At 36.0% G+C, this 17,882-nt stretch overlaps 1 protein-coding gene across 1 annotated transcript in view; it reads left to right on the forward strand.

The window, feature by feature from the left end:
* Nucleotides 1-17,882, forward strand: part of LOC115456199 (scavenger receptor class B member 1) — a 48,102-nt gene that overhangs the window by 15,410 nt on the left and 14,810 nt on the right. The window contains exons 2-3 of the mRNA XM_030185159.2: nucleotides 12,717-12,930; nucleotides 16,591-16,701. Of these exons, the coding sequence (XP_030041019.2) occupies nucleotides 12,729-12,930; nucleotides 16,591-16,701 (313 nt within the window). The 5' untranslated portion in view covers nucleotides 12,717-12,728. The remainder of the gene's footprint in view (nucleotides 1-12,716; nucleotides 12,931-16,590; nucleotides 16,702-17,882) is intronic.

Raw genomic sequence — 17,882 nt, forward strand, 5'->3', positions numbered from 1 at the left:
ACTAATTGCATTTTTGGCATCAGTATCGATCCCTAATCACCCCCTGATAGTTATTTTAGAAATATATTTCATGTACAGAATTGACCTCTCTACAGATTTATTATAAGTATAGATAAGTATAGAAGAAGAAGATAGATTATGAACAATGTTATTAAACTTCAGTGTCAAAATATGTTAGCAACCACATTACTCACGTTCCATTTCAAATAATTAAATAGTTTGTACCTTAAATATGACATGTACTAATTATTAATTATTTCTTTTGAGGGCTAAAATGCATAAAATATTTTTATTACTCCAAGTCTTATTTTTAGCATTTGGGAAAATATTTAAACGAATAGTTTGAATGGAAAATACAAAAAGCATTTTTAATGAATGGAATATTCTGCATAGAATGGAATGGTCAGAAGGGAACGCATCTGGAAAGGATTGCCAGCGATCTGTCGTTGAAGGCAAGCAAGGATAGGCGAGTTACGATATTGGCATGCCGATAGGAGAGCAATCGAAAGATAGTCGGCAATCTAAGATAGGTTTCAGTCTTGGATAGCAGATACATTATTAATTTCGAACGTTAGTGAATGCCATAAAAACGATAAATACTTTACTTAAATATCAAGTATGATTTAAAGTTGTGTTCTTTATTTGAAATAGTCCATTGAAATGTTACATTTTTTAGGCCTTACCTTGCGTTTTTTAGAGGACGCAATTTTATTTTTTTGAAGTGTAGTGGAGGTCAGTCTAAAGCTAAAACCAAGTTTGTGGGGTCGCCACCCTTGTCCCACGGCCGCCATCTTGAAAATAGGGGTTGAAATGGTTTTTACGATGTATCTCTTAAACTATTTATCTGACAAAAAAAATGTATAAACATTTTTTGTTGCAAATTAAATTCTCTGTACTTTTGGTCTAGTAACTTTTGTCGTAGAACTATAAATAAAAAAGTTATTAGCGAAAATGTTAAGAAATTCAATGTTAAGCAATGTCCATTGCAACGTCATCAGAACGTGTGTTTATAAGGTTCATAATACTTTTATGTACTCTCATTAATACCCAAATACCCAAGGGACCATTAGGGAACAAAAGAACATCTGCCTGCTATTATTTTTATTATTTCTAACCTCTCTTATTGTAAGAATAGCTGATAATATTGTGTTGAAGTTGTCGTTCAACTTATATCTTTTAGTTGTGCTACATATTACTGTACGTACGGATGTATTTTATTCTGTTTTTAATTGTGAAGACGATTTCCGAATGATTTTAGACACGATTTTAACTTTAGTGAAAACTACTTTTTTTTTATTAGCATTTTGACTTTTAAAAGTCAAAATGCTAATAAAAAACTTACTTACGACAACTTCTTTATTTATAACTTTTTTATTTATAGTTCTACGACAAAAGTTACTAGACCAAAGTTGTAGAGAATTTAATTTGCAACAAAAAATGTTTATACATTTTTTTTGTCAGATAAATAGTTTAAAAGATACATCGTAAAAACCATTTCAACCCCTATTTTCAAGATGGCGGCCGTGGGACAAGGGTGACGACCCCACAAACTTGGTTTTAGCTTTAGACTGACCCCCCCTACACTACAAAAAAATAAAATTGCGTCCTCTAAAAAACGCAATCCCAAATGTAACTTTTCAATAGAGTAAAAGTCAATTAATTTGATTTGAATATGTGCCATGTCAGCCAAAGATAGAAATAGTAGGTAACCTGTCAGTTGTGCACCTATGTTAAAATATTTTGTACATTAAAATCAAATAACTGCATATTCATTAATTCCCGTGAAATGTATTCATTAAACAATAAATTTTACGGAATTTAAGATTCTATTATAATCTGAATCCGACCCTGGCACACAAGCTTGCTAAATAAACCGGTTTGGAGAGCTGTTTAATTTTGGCCCTTGACTATTTTTCCTTGAAATAACATCAAAAACCAAAGGCAATGCAAAAACCATGAGCGTAACCAGAATTTGAATGTTGGGGGCTATTAATGATATAAAATTATTTTACTGTTTTTTTCATCAAATACTTATTAATGCAAAAATTAAGTTTTTATACTAACAGTCCCTTTCTTCGTAGTTTAAGAGTTGTAGGCAATTTTTTGTTGTGTTACTTCACGTATTGTTAAGGGATGAATCGTTGCATTTATTTTATGGCATAAAAAAATCGATAAAAAGAGTGATGACGCTTGGCAAATCCTTTATGTTTAGGAAGTAGACATATACTAGCGATAATTCGCTTTGGCCTACGGTGATTACTATCGTCTGGAGTCATTTGGTATTGTTTTAGAATCCATGGAGAATATTCACCTGCCTGACCGTCAGGACTTCATTTTTTTTGCATGTGACCTGGTCGGAAATCTGATGGGGCTGAATGTCATTAGTTTTAATAAGGACTATTGTGTTCTTTCTTAATGTACCATGTAAGACTTACAAGCCCCTCCATACCCTGATACTAAATCCGATTGCAGATTGTGCCAATACAAAATAAACTATACGAAGAAGGTAAAAATCTGCGACATGTCTTATCAGTAGGGGGGGCTAAACGACGCAAAACCCGAGGCGAAAGCAAAAAAAAATCGACGCGAGGTTCTAGGCGAAGGAAAAACAGAGATTCCCCGTTATAAAAGTGTGGTTGGTAAGATCTTTAAAAAAAGGTCCTACAATACCGCGCGAGGCCCCGGGCGGTTGCCTGGTTCGCCTCCCCCTAAAGCCGCCCCTGTGTCTTATGTTTTTAGAGACCCAAATAAGTGTTCTAACTCGGCGTATAAAGTTCGATGTGTTTACGCTAGCGTGTGTTCATAAATTTTGCAAAAACCCTCCTCAATTCAATAATTTTATTCCACGCCAGTTTAAGTTATTTAATTTACTTTTGTGTAATATTGGCGATTATGAAAATCTAGGTAGGTACACCAAGACAACAAATTTAACAAAGAACGGTTGTAGCATTTTTTGTGCACGGCTTTATTTCAAATTAACAATAGGGTTAAATGTATCGCAATTTACTTCATAATGTTTAATTTCATACTGAGTTAAAATGGTGTCGAAATATTCAATTTCAAAAGACGTTTCGATTTTTATTTAGTATTTAGAAAATTTTTAAATATTTTTTTACGCGAGTTGCGTCATTTATTAAAAATTAATTGAATAGTATGACAATAGCCTATATTATTATAAAAAAGGTACTTCATAAATATCATTTATAATAGCAGACAAATTGTGACAATACTGATAACTGATGTAAACTTGACCCATGTATGTAGTATACTTGTTTTTGCATGCGGAGGTATGCCAAAGCCAAAATATCCTTATCTCGTCATTTCACTGGTTGGAGGTATTCAAACTGGGACGAGGAGCCTGACTCTCTCATATCAGTCATTTGAGGACTCCTACCAGTCCATGGAGGATACCTCAGTGACGTCCGTCATGGTGGACAGCCGGAAGACGGCGTGCAAAGTGCAACAAAATAAATTAGGCAACGATATTATTAATTGGAACAATAATCTACTTACATTACTAACGCGGAAGATACTTCTATGGCGGGCACGATGTGGCCTCAATTCCTTACCCTATGGCCCCTTTATTTGTTATTTTTATCCAATTACTATTATCTATTAATATTACTAATATATAAAAGAATGTTCTGTTTGTTTCTTTAACGTCATAATTTTCATAACTGCTCAATGGCAGCTTTACACAATTTGAGATATGAACGATAGCCTTTTACCAAATTGCCGAAGGATATGCTTCTTCTCTTTCCCTTTGCAGTATCAAGGCCCCACGGAGCACGAGACCCTGGGCGGTTGTCTTGCTTGTTCCCTAAGACCGTTATTACTTGTCTGGTTCAGAATTTTCTTCCCTTAATAGAAAGTTGTAATTATCCCAAAGGTACTTTTTGTAGTGTGTGTGTACTCCACACAGTATATAAGTCATGTAATGTATGAAACCTCCAATGCATATATTCATCGTCCATTACATTTTTATCCTCTTATTCAACTTAAAAAGCGGAGGCTGCGGCCAAAAACCAATTCATTTGTATTATACAAAATACGTAGTACATATAATTATCGATGTACAAAATATATTTATAAAAAAGTCTGTGGTCACCAAATAAGTTCATTTTATAGTTATTATTATCGGTTGTTTCATTTAGATATCATTTAGATATTATTATAACATCTCAAAGAAACGTCAGAGATCCGAACGATAGATTTATCTATACTAAACTATAAAACAGATAAACCAATTATGATGTAACTTTTATTGACAATAGAGTATCGACTGAGTCTTGTTCGTAGTCTTGCACTATTGACAGTGATAGATATCTTAATAAAACGTTAAAATATTACTTCCTGTCGAAGGTTTGTCTGCATTAAATAAAACGGATAAACCGATTATGATGCAAGTTTTATCGACAATGGTCTGTCTTCTTCATAGTCGATGACTCTTGACAGAGTTTGATAACTGCCGTTTTGGCGAAGGACATTATAGGTACCTTTTTATCCAAAAAAGGCTTTTTAATGGTAGAGCCGTGAGCAAAGACAATAAAATTGTTTCATTAAAATATTTCCTAATTACACAACGTAATCTATAATGTTATATTATTTAAGAACGGAAATATAATAAGGGTCAAAAGGTGTATAGATTGTGTACGGGCAAATGAGATACCACTGTGTTATATATATTGTGTCTAAGTATTAGGGTTCTTCAGAATTGATAATCTATATTAAGTCAATAACATAAGCTACTGTTTAACACGTTGAGTGCGATACCAGGTCTGAAACATCTTGTGCATGTCTTGCTAACAGCGACAAAGAAAAGTATAGATTTATGGCCCAATCTGAAACGCCTTGTGTCGTAGAAATGAAAAGTATAGAAAAATCCGTGCCGCTTAAAAAGTGTTAAACCGGTAATTTGCTTAGATGGGAAATAACGGAATTTTAGAATCCATTTTTTTAAATAGATAGCTATGGCGTATTGTTTAACACTTAGTTATACACAAGTAAGACCTAGATCAACTATATTCAACCTGTGTTCCGTCGAGGTTTTGCATACGGCCCGCTGAGCGTTTACAAGCGACCCAACTGACTTAAGAACTTCAACGAAACTAAAAAAGAAACCATAATTACTAGTGCTGTAACTAACCTTTAACGGTTTAAAAATAAAATCCAGTTAACTGTAAATACTTTTCATAAAAATAAACATTTATTTTAAGACGCTTGGGTAGTCTAATAACACGTTCTGCCAAAGGAACAATAACTAACACGTCTTTGGTCTGTATGAAATAAAAGTTTAGGACGGCTGATCTGATATTTTAATAAAAAATAAAACTGTTTTAAACCACTAAAAAGTATAAATTATTTTTACTGTCCTTACAAATAAAAGCGATGGTGTTCTTATTGTTACGTTATTATGCATCAACATTTTTTTGGCGTCGGTATTTGATTTTAATTGTATGTTATTGGTTATTACGTAAAATAATTTTCCTTGCAGACCATACTTATTAAGTGATAGTTGACAGAAGAGGTTAATGACATTTCTGTTCAGATTTTAATTTGTATCGAACACAATCTACAGAACCCTAACAAATAAATAATCGGCATACGTTAAATTTTAAAGTTATCTATCCAATTAAGTACTGTTATTTCTGTTATCTTTGTATTTATTACGAATTGTTACGATTTACATTTAACTCAGACGTTATTTAATATAAATTAAAATAATTAATGTAGGCTCGATATGGGTATAAATCTGGTGATATCTTAACCACTGTAACCTATTCTGTCTGAAGTAGCAATGTTGCCAGTTATTGTTTTAATTATATTCACTACGTGTAATGTATTTTTTTTTCTTGGAGAAAACTCGTTTTGGCTACCACCTGCAGGGTGAGTAGAACGGTTATGTTGGTTGCACCGGTCTTACGGTCCAATGTCGACACTCGGGAGTATAGCATCCGAGCGAGCATTGGACCGAGTCCCTAACCCCTGTATACCCTACACCGGCATATCAACCAAAACCCGCGGTGGCCTTCATCGACGCATACGGGACGGCCCCGGGGTATCTTCTTGCACTCGGATAGCTGCGCGGAACCGTCATTGATTACCTGTAATATTGCGATTCAAGCTAGTGGTTGCCAAATTAGATTCCCTATCATCATCAGCCTGGACATAGGCTTTCTCCAATATGCGCCATTTCACCCTGTCTTCGGCCTGTCGCATCCAGTTCTTACCAACGACCTTTCGCAGATCGTCACTCCACCTCCACGTTTGCCGTATCTTTATTGAGATTCCTTATGGAATGCATCAAATCAAAAACCCCATATTAGCAGCCTATATTATGCAACAAACTACGCTATCGTCACTTTATCACGTAGCTATTGTAAAATATCTCGTAAAAGTAGCTCAAACAAGTTTTAATAGAAACGACACTGAACAAGGCAATGCGCATAAGTTACGATAACCAGGCCATTTATAACATAAATAAATGGATAATAGGCTCATGATCGCCTATAGCTACACTGGGTTTTAGACTTAGGTTTTAGAGTAGGTTGGAAATGTAGGTTTTAGATGCAAAATTCACGTGCGTTGCTAATGTACTCAATTTTTAAGATACTTATTAAACACAAAACAGATTACAATCATGGTTGCAACATACTATAACTTGAAAAAATAATTCCTGGACAATAATTATAACCCAAAACGTGTTCTCAGAAAGTACACGTAGTACATATGAAACCACAATTTAGGTATTATATATTATTATATTACATGTAGAATATGGTTTACAAGATTCATCGGTACAAGGGAACAACAATATTCGAAATTTATGAATTATGGATCTTTGAAAATATCTCAATGTGACATTATTCTTTTTTTTTCAACGGATAAGTAAAAACAGCGCCACCTACTCTAGTTTATCCTATTCTGTTCGAACTTAAAAAAAAACATTTGATAAGACACTCCGTCCGACTCCAAAAGAATTTTAACAAGAAATAATCTAAAAACAATTTATTTTCATAATGAAGGTATTACAATCTACTTACAGTTGTGGATAAACATTAAAACAGTACAGCTTTATTTAAAGTCTCATTAAATAAATACACTTCCATTATTTTTGGCGTGCTGTTGTCGTAAATAAGCTTAATAGGGCAATTGGGGAGTGGGAGTGGGTTGATTATCTTTTGTCCTTTGTCCACACTAGATTTTCATACTACCCATTCCAGGATGTTGGGGCATACAAATAGTCTACCATTCCTGTTAAACGTAATTTGGCTAATTTTCAATAATGAAAGACTATTTTTTTCGTCTCTGGGGCACGGATGTCCCCTAGGTAACGTTCTAGGTATCCTCACGGTTTTACGAAAAGTCCCTCAACAACACGAATTGTTAAGACAAAACGGGATGTAACATTGAGTCAGCGAGTTGTGCAATTGTGCAAAATTAGGCACGTTTTCCTTCTATCTATGCGATTCTAACTGATGGCCTATGGCAAGGTCTCCGCCTTGAACTTAATATGGGTACAGCCGCTATGGCGCAGTGTGATGAGTCGCTTGTGAAAGGTTATACGCAGGTACGATATTCATATCAAAACTTCATCATCATCATGAGTCGCAGGGCGTCCACTGCTGAACATGCCTCCACCAATTCGATCTTATATCGAGATATACGTATCTATACTATCATAAAAAGCAGAAGAGTTTGTTTGTTTGTTTGAACGCCCTAATCTAAGGAAGTTAGTCAGATTTGAAACATTATTTTACTGTTGGATAGGCAATTTATTGATGAATTCTATAGGCTATATAACATCACGCTATGATTAATAGGAGCGGAGCATCAATATTAAAATATCGAGACTTATTTCCGGTGCACTGTAAAGCGCCGCGATATGTCAATTTTTACATAAACGCTGAACTGTCGATATTTTATTTCATACAATACGAACCTTATCATCTGATTTGTTGACACGTGCCGCAACTCGTCGATGCTGCAACTAATATTTGTTTGTCAATTTGTGCGGCCAGTGCAACAATGACTGTCTGAATGATGATACTGTGGAACGTCAATGCCAAAGTTGTAGTTCCTAAGATGACATAATATAATTCTGTATATTATTGTTGATTCCGAAATACGTTTGTTGCTCGCGGAAAATTTACCAAATACAATAGATATTATTGGAAAGTATATGCACTTAGTTGAAGATACCGAAAGTAGCTTTTGCTCGCGACTTCGCCCGCGTGAACGAGTTTTCCGGGATAAAAGTCCCGCCATATATTTTCCCAGGATAGAAAGCCTATCCTTCCTAAGGTCCTAAACTAAATCCATACCAAATTTGTTCAGTAGATTTTGAGAAACAGACAGACAGAAAAGCGGACTTCGTTTAATAATATGTACTACAGATATAAAGACAACGAAATGTTTCCTCATATCCCGAAATCCTTGTATCTGAACTGGTTGTTAGATTTAATGATCCAAGTTCATTTCAGAGATCCACAAATATCATCAACACTCATTCTTCTATCAATAGATAGACGTTTGTTTAAGTCTGTTGTGCCTTATCATTTATCGTGACACAAACCGTTCATTCTGAACTTAGATAGTACTTGAACTTACACTTGCAGGCCACGTGTAATGACGTCTAATAAGATATAGGATTTCCTGTGGGTATCTGTTACTGGCATTTTCTCGTGGCTCCGTCCGTATGCGCCCAGGACAGAAAATAGCCAATACTCAGCGTAGTAATCAGTCCCGGATCTTGAATTTTTTGGAGGCGGGGCAAAATCTGGATAATGCTGCCCCCGACCACCTATATTTTTAATTTTGTCATGATCATCATCATCATTTCGCGCCCCGCGGAAATAATTTATGTGTGTAATGTTCTGGATGTCTCAGTAGTCAAAGTTTGGATTTGCGGCCTCTGAATTCGCCGCCCGGGACATGGGCCCCCGCTTGCCCCCCCATAGATTCGGGGCTGATAGTTATCAGTGATAATAATAATTTCTTTATTTCAGACAACAGTTACAGTCCATAATGTTAGTAAGCGTAAGTAACTACGTTAGTATATTATAATTAATACATCGTTGTGTGAAGTATAATCCACTGACTAATGTATTCGCAATTCCGCCTGTTAGCTATCATGGCTAAGAGCCTGTTGTCACTGGCCCGAACCCTGCTTAACATTGACGCGCAGCACTTGCGCAAAGTTGCGAAAAATCGTTGCGCGTCACGGCAAACATGTTAGATGCACTGCAGTGTCGTGGCAGCTTCAACAATGCCCAATTCTTATGTTTACGCGAATGTTAGACATTTAAATTAAACTATTTTACGGATTTCTCAGTCCCCCCCGTGACCATGAAGGCTGCAAAGTCTTCGAAACGTCGGGAGAAGAGTAAAATATTAAAACCGCGATAAAATAGTTTAATAGGGTACCGGACTCATTTTTGTTTTTTACTATTATCAAATACTTACATAATATAAATTATAACACAGAAGGAATTATTAAAATCCGGAAAAAAATCAACAAGTTATAAGTCTTTGAAATTCGGATGAAGGGGTAATTAACAAGAAACAGAAAAGACACGAAATACCCACATGTGACGTCATCGGGAATTACGACGCGTGCGAAAGAAAGAGATGAAGCGATATTCCCACATCGCGCCAACTTCTGCACATTACAATATTTTAAATATGAATTACTCGCTCATTTTTTAACCAATTTTCATGCAGTTTTCGCAGGAGTGCTTATTTTTCGTATTATTAACCATTACATATAGAATAATCTACAAAATGAAGCATAGGCCGGTCCCCTATTTAAATGCCGAATTCAATAAGGTTACTGCCAATAAAGAAACTTTTACTTTTCAAAATCTAGATGTTAGGTTGTGTATCCAATAGAGGTGTGAAGAGAGTTAGGACGAAGGACTTCATGATTGTAGAACTATGTCAAGACTATCTTGGTTGATGCTGGTGTTATACGCTGTTATACCCAGTTATAAATAAGGCGCACAATATTATGAAACTTGAGTTAATGTCTAAAAAATGTAAATATGTAACAAAACTAGTACAGTATAATCTCACTAATCCGGCACTATTAAAAACCGGAGGGTGCCGGATTATTGGAATGTTCGGATTATTGGATTATATGGAAAAAATCATAGGTAAGGAATAAAAGAAAGCATTTCATAGAGGGAATAAATGTTTGTATGTAATGTATTAAATTAACACGTACATGTGTAATTACTTAGTTTTAAAATAATCCTTAATTGAGGTCTGCTTTTGTGCAACTTGTAGTCCTTGCTTAACAACCTTTTCCTTAAGATCATATATAGTAGCACGCCCAACACCATATTCTTTTGCCAATTTGCTCATGTTTTCTCCACTATCTAACTTCCTTAAAATCTCCATTTTATTATTCAAATCTAGTGTCTTGTGTTTGCGTTTATTTGACATTTTTAACGATAAACTATTCTCACTTGAAAGAAAACAATACGTAAGCACGTGATAAGTTTTGAGGTTAGACTGCAATTCGCGACAATGCGAGTAACTGAAACACACAGGTGTAGAGGGGCGAGGGAGGCGTGGGCAGAAGGTGACGGATTATTGGACGTGCCGATCTATCGAAGTGCCGGATTAGTGAGATTATACTGTATGTATGTTTACATTGGTATATTAGAACGTGCCAAGGTGCTGAAATCTAGACTTTCGTATTATATCACTACGTCTCGACGCGGATTTGGAGGTCCCAGGATCCCCCACCTCAGCAAAATGACAAATGACATCATGCATGAAGAAGCATAACGATCACACATCTTTAAGTACCCATATTTAGATAGAATTAATTTACTCAATTATTACACTATAGTTACTTAGCCGTGCAGGAAAAAATAATTAACAATTACCAAATATTACATAAAAATAATTAATTAAATCAGCTACTGCTGATCCTGTTGGTAAGTACCTACAGCACAGTTAAAATTAAAATGACGAACAAGGTACGTCCCTAGACGGTCTTTAGAATGCCGAACCGTCTATTAGATGGACATGGGACTGGCTTCGGAACGTACCTAATGAAGGGAACCTAGTAAGAAGCCATAATTGATTTTTCAATACATCTTACTTACTATCTTTTTGTTTACTTTACTAGCTTCTTATTCTGGTAATTAAAGCGTGTATCGTTTTAAGACGCATATAGACGACTAGAGAGACTTTCCCGCCCTCACACCCACCACTATCTACAACTCCTGTAAACCAGGATCAGCAGTGGCACGTATTTTATGAGACCGAGCGGTGAATCTCGGCGAGTCTCAAAGAACACTAATTTCTATTTATCCCGCAACGAAATTGATCAAAATATAGAAAGTTAGGGAGGAGTTGGAAATATTATTAAAGACGACTAACCAAACCTGCAGGTCGACGTCTACCTGTGCGATCTCAGACAAATATAACAAAGATCTAAACAAACTAAGACATTAACTGAAAACCCAGGAAAGGATATAGCAGATAATCTATTATTAAGTTAAAATAGTCATAGGACTAAATGCAAAAGGAGCATGAATAGTAAGTTTACCGCTAATAACCGAATGCATTAAATTATTATGACCTTTGTCAATTTGTTTAAAAAACAAGCGTCTATTTGCTAGGTTTATAACCTTCATATACATCCGGATTAGGCGATTCAATGTAAAACTTATCTAGGGTCATGTTAAAAGGGTCGGAATAATCGTATCAATGGAATGAGCTAGACGCTTCAGTACTTATTATTTTAAATCTATACGCTGCTTTTTTACTTATTTTCCTTAAGGATCGCTCATAACATTATTAAACTAATGGAGAACTATATTATTCGGATTGATGTATGCAATTTTTTTTTTTGAGGAACCGACATGTTTTTGGCCGATTAATTCCAATTTCTGCATGCAAGCATGTTTAGGGTACGATGGGGCTGGTATGGTGGAAATGTCACCAAAAGCCTCTAAAATACAAAATAATTTAAAAAAAGGATGCAAGAGTTTTACGCGAAAAAAGACGTGAACAATAACAAGTAATTGTCAAATTAGAGCGTACCGTTTATGTGCGAATATGATTGTTTAACATAAATATGAATATGACGCGACGGTCGATGTTGCAACGAAGCCTTTGATGCACTTTCATCTAACCTCGCGCTCGCCTTGAAATTAGTTTGTTTGCTTACATTGAATACTGTTAAATCTAAACTTAAGGTAGGATTGACATGACCGATTAGTTAATGTAAGACACAGTCGAGACACTGCCGTTAATTATACAAGCACTGTTGTATACCGGTTTAAAGGGCACTACAACTAGTCATTTGGCACTAAAGCATTTCAAAAAAGTCCTTTTAATTTTTTTTATCCATTGCTAAATGGACCAACCAGAAGAAAGTTTTCTTGACATACAAATGACTTATTATGATTGGTTTACAGTCGTTTTCAACACATTATCTCAGTCTTATTCTTCAATCGGATTCCCTGAATGAACCAATCAAAATAACTCATTTGTAAGCATGTAAAAAAAATGTTCTGATTGATCCATTTTAATATAGATCGAAAAAGCGATTGGGATAGTTTATTGAATATAACGGTTAGTCTTGCGATCGGATCAAATATTAAAATCGGGATCGTTTAATAAACCCAACGACTTATTACCTTCTCAGTTAATATAGTATATAATCGCAAACTAAATTATTTCTCTTATCTTTTCAGATACCAAAGACAATGTCGGCAGAGACAATCCTACCATCAGAAAGCTCAGATAGTTCTAGTAATCCATCGACAAAATGCGAAGACAGTGACTCCACGGAGAGTGGCGATTCGACTAACACCTTACTCGATAAAACTGTTACTAAAGATTGCGTAGAAAATGGCGGTGACGTGAAACACGCAAGGGAATGGAAAGGCAAGAAGATTGTTTGTTGCAGTAAGTATAATATACAATTTTTGTTAGTTTTTTTATACGAGTTCTCACAACTTCGCCCGCGTGATAAAGATTTCCCGCAATAATAGTCTCACAGTGAGACACTAAAAGGGAATCAATTTGAGATTGTTGTTTCCTTGGCGTAATGACATGTTTGCTTCTACAAAAGATGTTTAATTTTTTTTACTAGTATTGTCGATGGCCCTGAGCAGCGCTGACCACTTACTATCATGTGAGCCGTTAGCTCGTTTGCCTTTGGAGGCAACAAAAAGATTCCCGCCATTCTTTATGTCAGCAAAGCATATGCCTTGCTGTATTTTGCACGAAACTTTTCCCAGAGTATTTAATTAGTAAAAATATGCCCAAATAATAAGGTACCTATTCTGACGTGCTAAGCGCAAAAGCGGTATGTCAAGGAAACCTTATTTCGAGATAATCGAAGGTTTGTAAATATAGTTTTAATGTTTTGTATGTAGAACTGAGATAGAGAAACTTTTAAGGTTTTTTTGAACAAGTTCTAAAAAAGATACAGTAATTTAGGTAAGTTCATTGGATGGGTATTTCTTTAAGCTATCTGACGACATAAAATCAAGATTTAGATATTTTTGAGATATCGCTTTTGAGCTTAGCATGGCAGTATTTACTGACACTAATATCGAACAAAAGACTTCCAAAACGAACTCCCAGTTACAGACTCTCAGTTATAGTTACAATAAGTGACTAAAGTTCTTTATGTTAAACTTGTATTGTACCGCTTACCATAGACAAAATCTAATCTACATTGTTTATTGTTTGCTGACGTCGCGGCCTTCGAGTCCATTTGTGTCCGTTGACCATAAACTATGACGTTATTTTTAATCCGCGTTGGGAACAAAAGGATGTGCATTGTAGGCCTAGTTCGCAAGCCGAGTCTATGGTCATGAGAGGAGCGGGTTAAGAGTTGAACTACTGAATAATGAGATGCGCAGTTTGTTCTGGTGACACCACGCCTGTTCATACACAGCAACTTTAGGTAACAAAAATTGGGATTACAAAGCTCTGCATTACTTAAATTGCTCTACGTTCTTTACGACAATAGATTTAAGTATAATAATGCCCAGTATTTACCCGATACAAATTACAAAATCGTAAAACGGAAAATAAGTCTTCCACACTGCTGCATAGCGGCATAATTGCGCCTTTGCGCACCCTAGAAAAAAAGCCTTGAGCTTAGAACCGCCTTTGCACACCCTAGGAAAAGCCTTGAGCTTAGAACCGCCTTTGCGCACCCTAGAAAAAGCCTTGAGCTTAGAAACGCCTTTGCACACCCTAGGAAAAGCCTTGAACTTAGAACCGCCTTTGCGCACCCTAGAAAAAGCCTTGAGCTTAGAAACGCCTTTGTGCACCTTAGAAAAAGCCTTGAGCTTAGAAACGCCTTTGCCCACCCTAGAAACAGCCTTGAGCTAAGAAACGCCTTTGCCCACCCTAGAAACAGCCTTGAGCTTAGAAACGCCTTTGCCCACCCTAGAAACAGCCTTGAGCTTAGAAACGCCTTTGCCCACCCTAGAAACAGCCTTGAGCTTAGAACCGCCTTTGCCCACCCTAGAAACAGCCTTGAGCTTAGAAACGCCTTTACGCACCCTAGAAACAGACTTGAGCTTAAAAACGCCTTTGCGCACCCTAGAAACAGCCTTGAGTTTAGAACCGCCTTTGCGCACCCTAGAAACAACCTCGAGCTTAGAAACGCCTTTGCGCACCCTAGAAAAAGCGTTGAGCTTACAAGAGCCTCCCCGGGTGCAAGCCTTTCGTTTAATTCCGCGAGCTTATTTGCCCCCGCCAACAGCCATCCCTGGAGACATTCGTAAGCCAGTGTTAGTAGTTTACTGTCTTTCCTATTTCTACCTGATCATTAGTAATAAATTATTCTTATTTATTAAATAGTTAGGTGCTCATATTGATAAACGCTATCGCCTCCGCCTGTGCCCTCACCGACACGACCTACGAGATGATTACATAAACACAAACGTGCGCCGCATATAAACATCTTTCCTGCATATTAGCACGCGTTTATGGTTTGTAAATATCAAACTTTACGTTACAATGTGTGAATATTTGTTTTATTTAGGTACCTATTAAGTTTTAATCACCTCGCGTAGATGGTTTAGTGATTTATTTGCGTTGTGAATCGTGAGGTTTGGGGTTTGATAGCATATTTCCATTCTAATGCTAGTTTTGATTAGAAAAACTTGGTTTGAAGACTGAATTGCCCATCGGAGTCACTTGGTTTGTAAATGGACTTCTTTATCTAGTCACGTGAACGAATCAGCGAATTTAGATTCAATCAATTTGAAAATACTATTTTTTTTTCATACGACAAATTAGTATAGTGCTTTGACGTCATCGTTCTTCACACAGACCAAATATTCTAGTATTATGACGTCACAATTTAGTAAACAACGTCACAGCCCAGCCACGTTGCCTTTAAAGAATTAGATAACTAGGCTGCACGCACTTGTCTATGAATATGGTTTAGACAGTGACTAAACTAGGTGTCATAGGCCAATTAAAGGACGTTATGTACTTCTGCTAACCCTAGATATGTAATGAAGAATCAAGTACCTAGGTTGTAGAACTATTCATTGATTTTTCGCTTAGCAAAGACTGCACGGTTTTGCGGATTGCAGACCGAAAACATAAGTTCGTTTAAATTAGGTCGCTTAATAAAAAAATACATATAGCACATACACCCCTTGATTTACATAGTTTGTGATTGCACACAAGTGTGAAAAAAAAATCAACTACGTGAACTAATTTTAACTAACCTCCATCAGCTATCGAACAATCGATATTTATCGATGTCGATATATTGATCAATGTCAGACATTCGCGTAAACATAAGAAACCATTATCTAAAAATTTCGTTCAGGACCTTTGGATTACGACCTTAGATCTAGAGTAAATACTATTACGACGATAAACCCCATGTGAATTTCATTGCTCATCGACGAAATAAAAGAATATGTTTAAAGTTTAATTTGTAGTAAAGTATTAAACACACTCATGCCTTCAATCCCCAGAGAGGAAGGCAGAAGTGCAATAGTGCACCTACTTTTCGCCGTATGTATTCCGTTTCATATAGTGCTATAATGTGCAAGGCTATCGCCATGTCGAACAGAATTCCATACTCCGGACTGATTATGAAAAGAATAACACAACTTGTATCTTATTTTGAGGTCAGGTGTGACTAGCATTATGCACCCAAAGTATTATAACAAAAATACATTTTTTACATTGTGTGTTAATTATAGAAAATTGGTTTTATTACTCCAAATGATACAGTGTAGTCTGCAATCGTAGAATTCAATAGTGATTGACGTGCATTATGAAATTATTATAATGGATGTTGTTTTTGTTCAAAAATAAATGCATTGTTTTGATGTAAAAACTTTGTAATGTAATTATTGAATCCGCGTGTTAGCACCTACACGTGATAACAAAACCCATATTACCATTAAGAACTTTGTGGGGGTCGTGATACGCTCAACGGCACGACCTTCTACGGACTATATGCGGAGTCCTTCAACAGTGGGGGACGTGACTGCAGGGTTATTTGGTTATAATGCGTTATTAAATGTTTTTTCATTTACACAATGTCAAAATGACCCTATATATTGTTTGTTCTAGATCCCGTCGGTCAATGCATATGGGGCGTGGTGTTCATCATCCTTTCAGTCACCGGTTTCGTGTTCACGCCCCTGGACTTCATGCTATGGGAAAAGCTGCAGATGAGACCAGGTAAGGACCTTAACCTTGTATTACTTTCTCTACTGAGGCAATTCTTGCGCTCAGTCTTCACACCGATTGCACGCAGATGCACGGGAGGATATTTGTCGCGAACCAAGGCACACAGTACAGCGTGTACTTATATCTCTTGATTAAAAAACATTGAGGTCTAAAAGGACCCGTGAAAATTTTCCCTTCTTTTCCTCCCATCTTTCCTAAAATTTCATCCTTCCTTAACTCTCTCCTCCCACACTTCCTTCTTCACTCCTTTCTTAGGCCTCTGCAGTCGCTAAACTGAAAGATTTCATACAGAAGTATTCCATACGCAGGTTTCCCTCGTTGTTAACTACAGGGACACCTACTAAAGCCTGTATTGCAAAGGCCTGCTGCACGTAAAATTTTTGTCGGTCAAATTGAGCAGTAGTATTAATGGAACAGATCAGCCAGAAAATAGGAGTTGCTAAATAGGATCATGAAATATTTTGCTAGTTTGAAGTATGTAGGATCTAGAGTGGTGGGAGTGGTTGCATTTCCACAGTTCTTAACTTTTTCGTGTTCGCACCTATTAGTGATAAGGCGTGAGAATAGTTGTGTATATATCGTCGCTTAGGTAACAACACCGCGACAATCAAAATTTTAAATAGGATGAAGTAACTTGTCTTGCATTAAATACTCGAGCTCTATCCTTATGTAATTATAAGGAAATATCATTTACGCAATAACAATCCTACATTCTATTAATTTTATATTGAAAAGTGTTCCTCTTTTCCCATTTTGTAATATAATATCTTAAATCTGTTCAAAACCTCAAAATGACACACGGTTTTTACTTCTTAGCTATGACGATATGTCGTATGCCTATAATTAAATATCGTTATATTGCCAAAATAATTTGAATATTGCGTTTAAGGTAAAAATAAATTACTTTTTGATCCTTAAGAAATACTCGTTCCTACCAGGTCAACCGTAAATGCGTAATCATAGGTGTAGGTAAGTGATAATTTATGATAATTCAGGTTGATTTCGTAAACGATGTAAATTAAAAAATAAAAAAACATGACAGCGTAAGTAAATTAAAAAATTAATGTCAGTATAAACCTGCTTATAATAATGACACTAGTTGATAAAAATATATTGATTTTAATCCATGAAATGAAACGTATTTATATTATTTATGGATGATAGTTAAATAA

Source organism: Manduca sexta, chromosome 28 (assembly GCF_014839805.1).
Source record: "Manduca sexta isolate Smith_Timp_Sample1 chromosome 28, JHU_Msex_v1.0, whole genome shotgun sequence".
Taxonomy (NCBI): Eukaryota; Metazoa; Arthropoda; class Insecta; order Lepidoptera; family Sphingidae; genus Manduca; species Manduca sexta.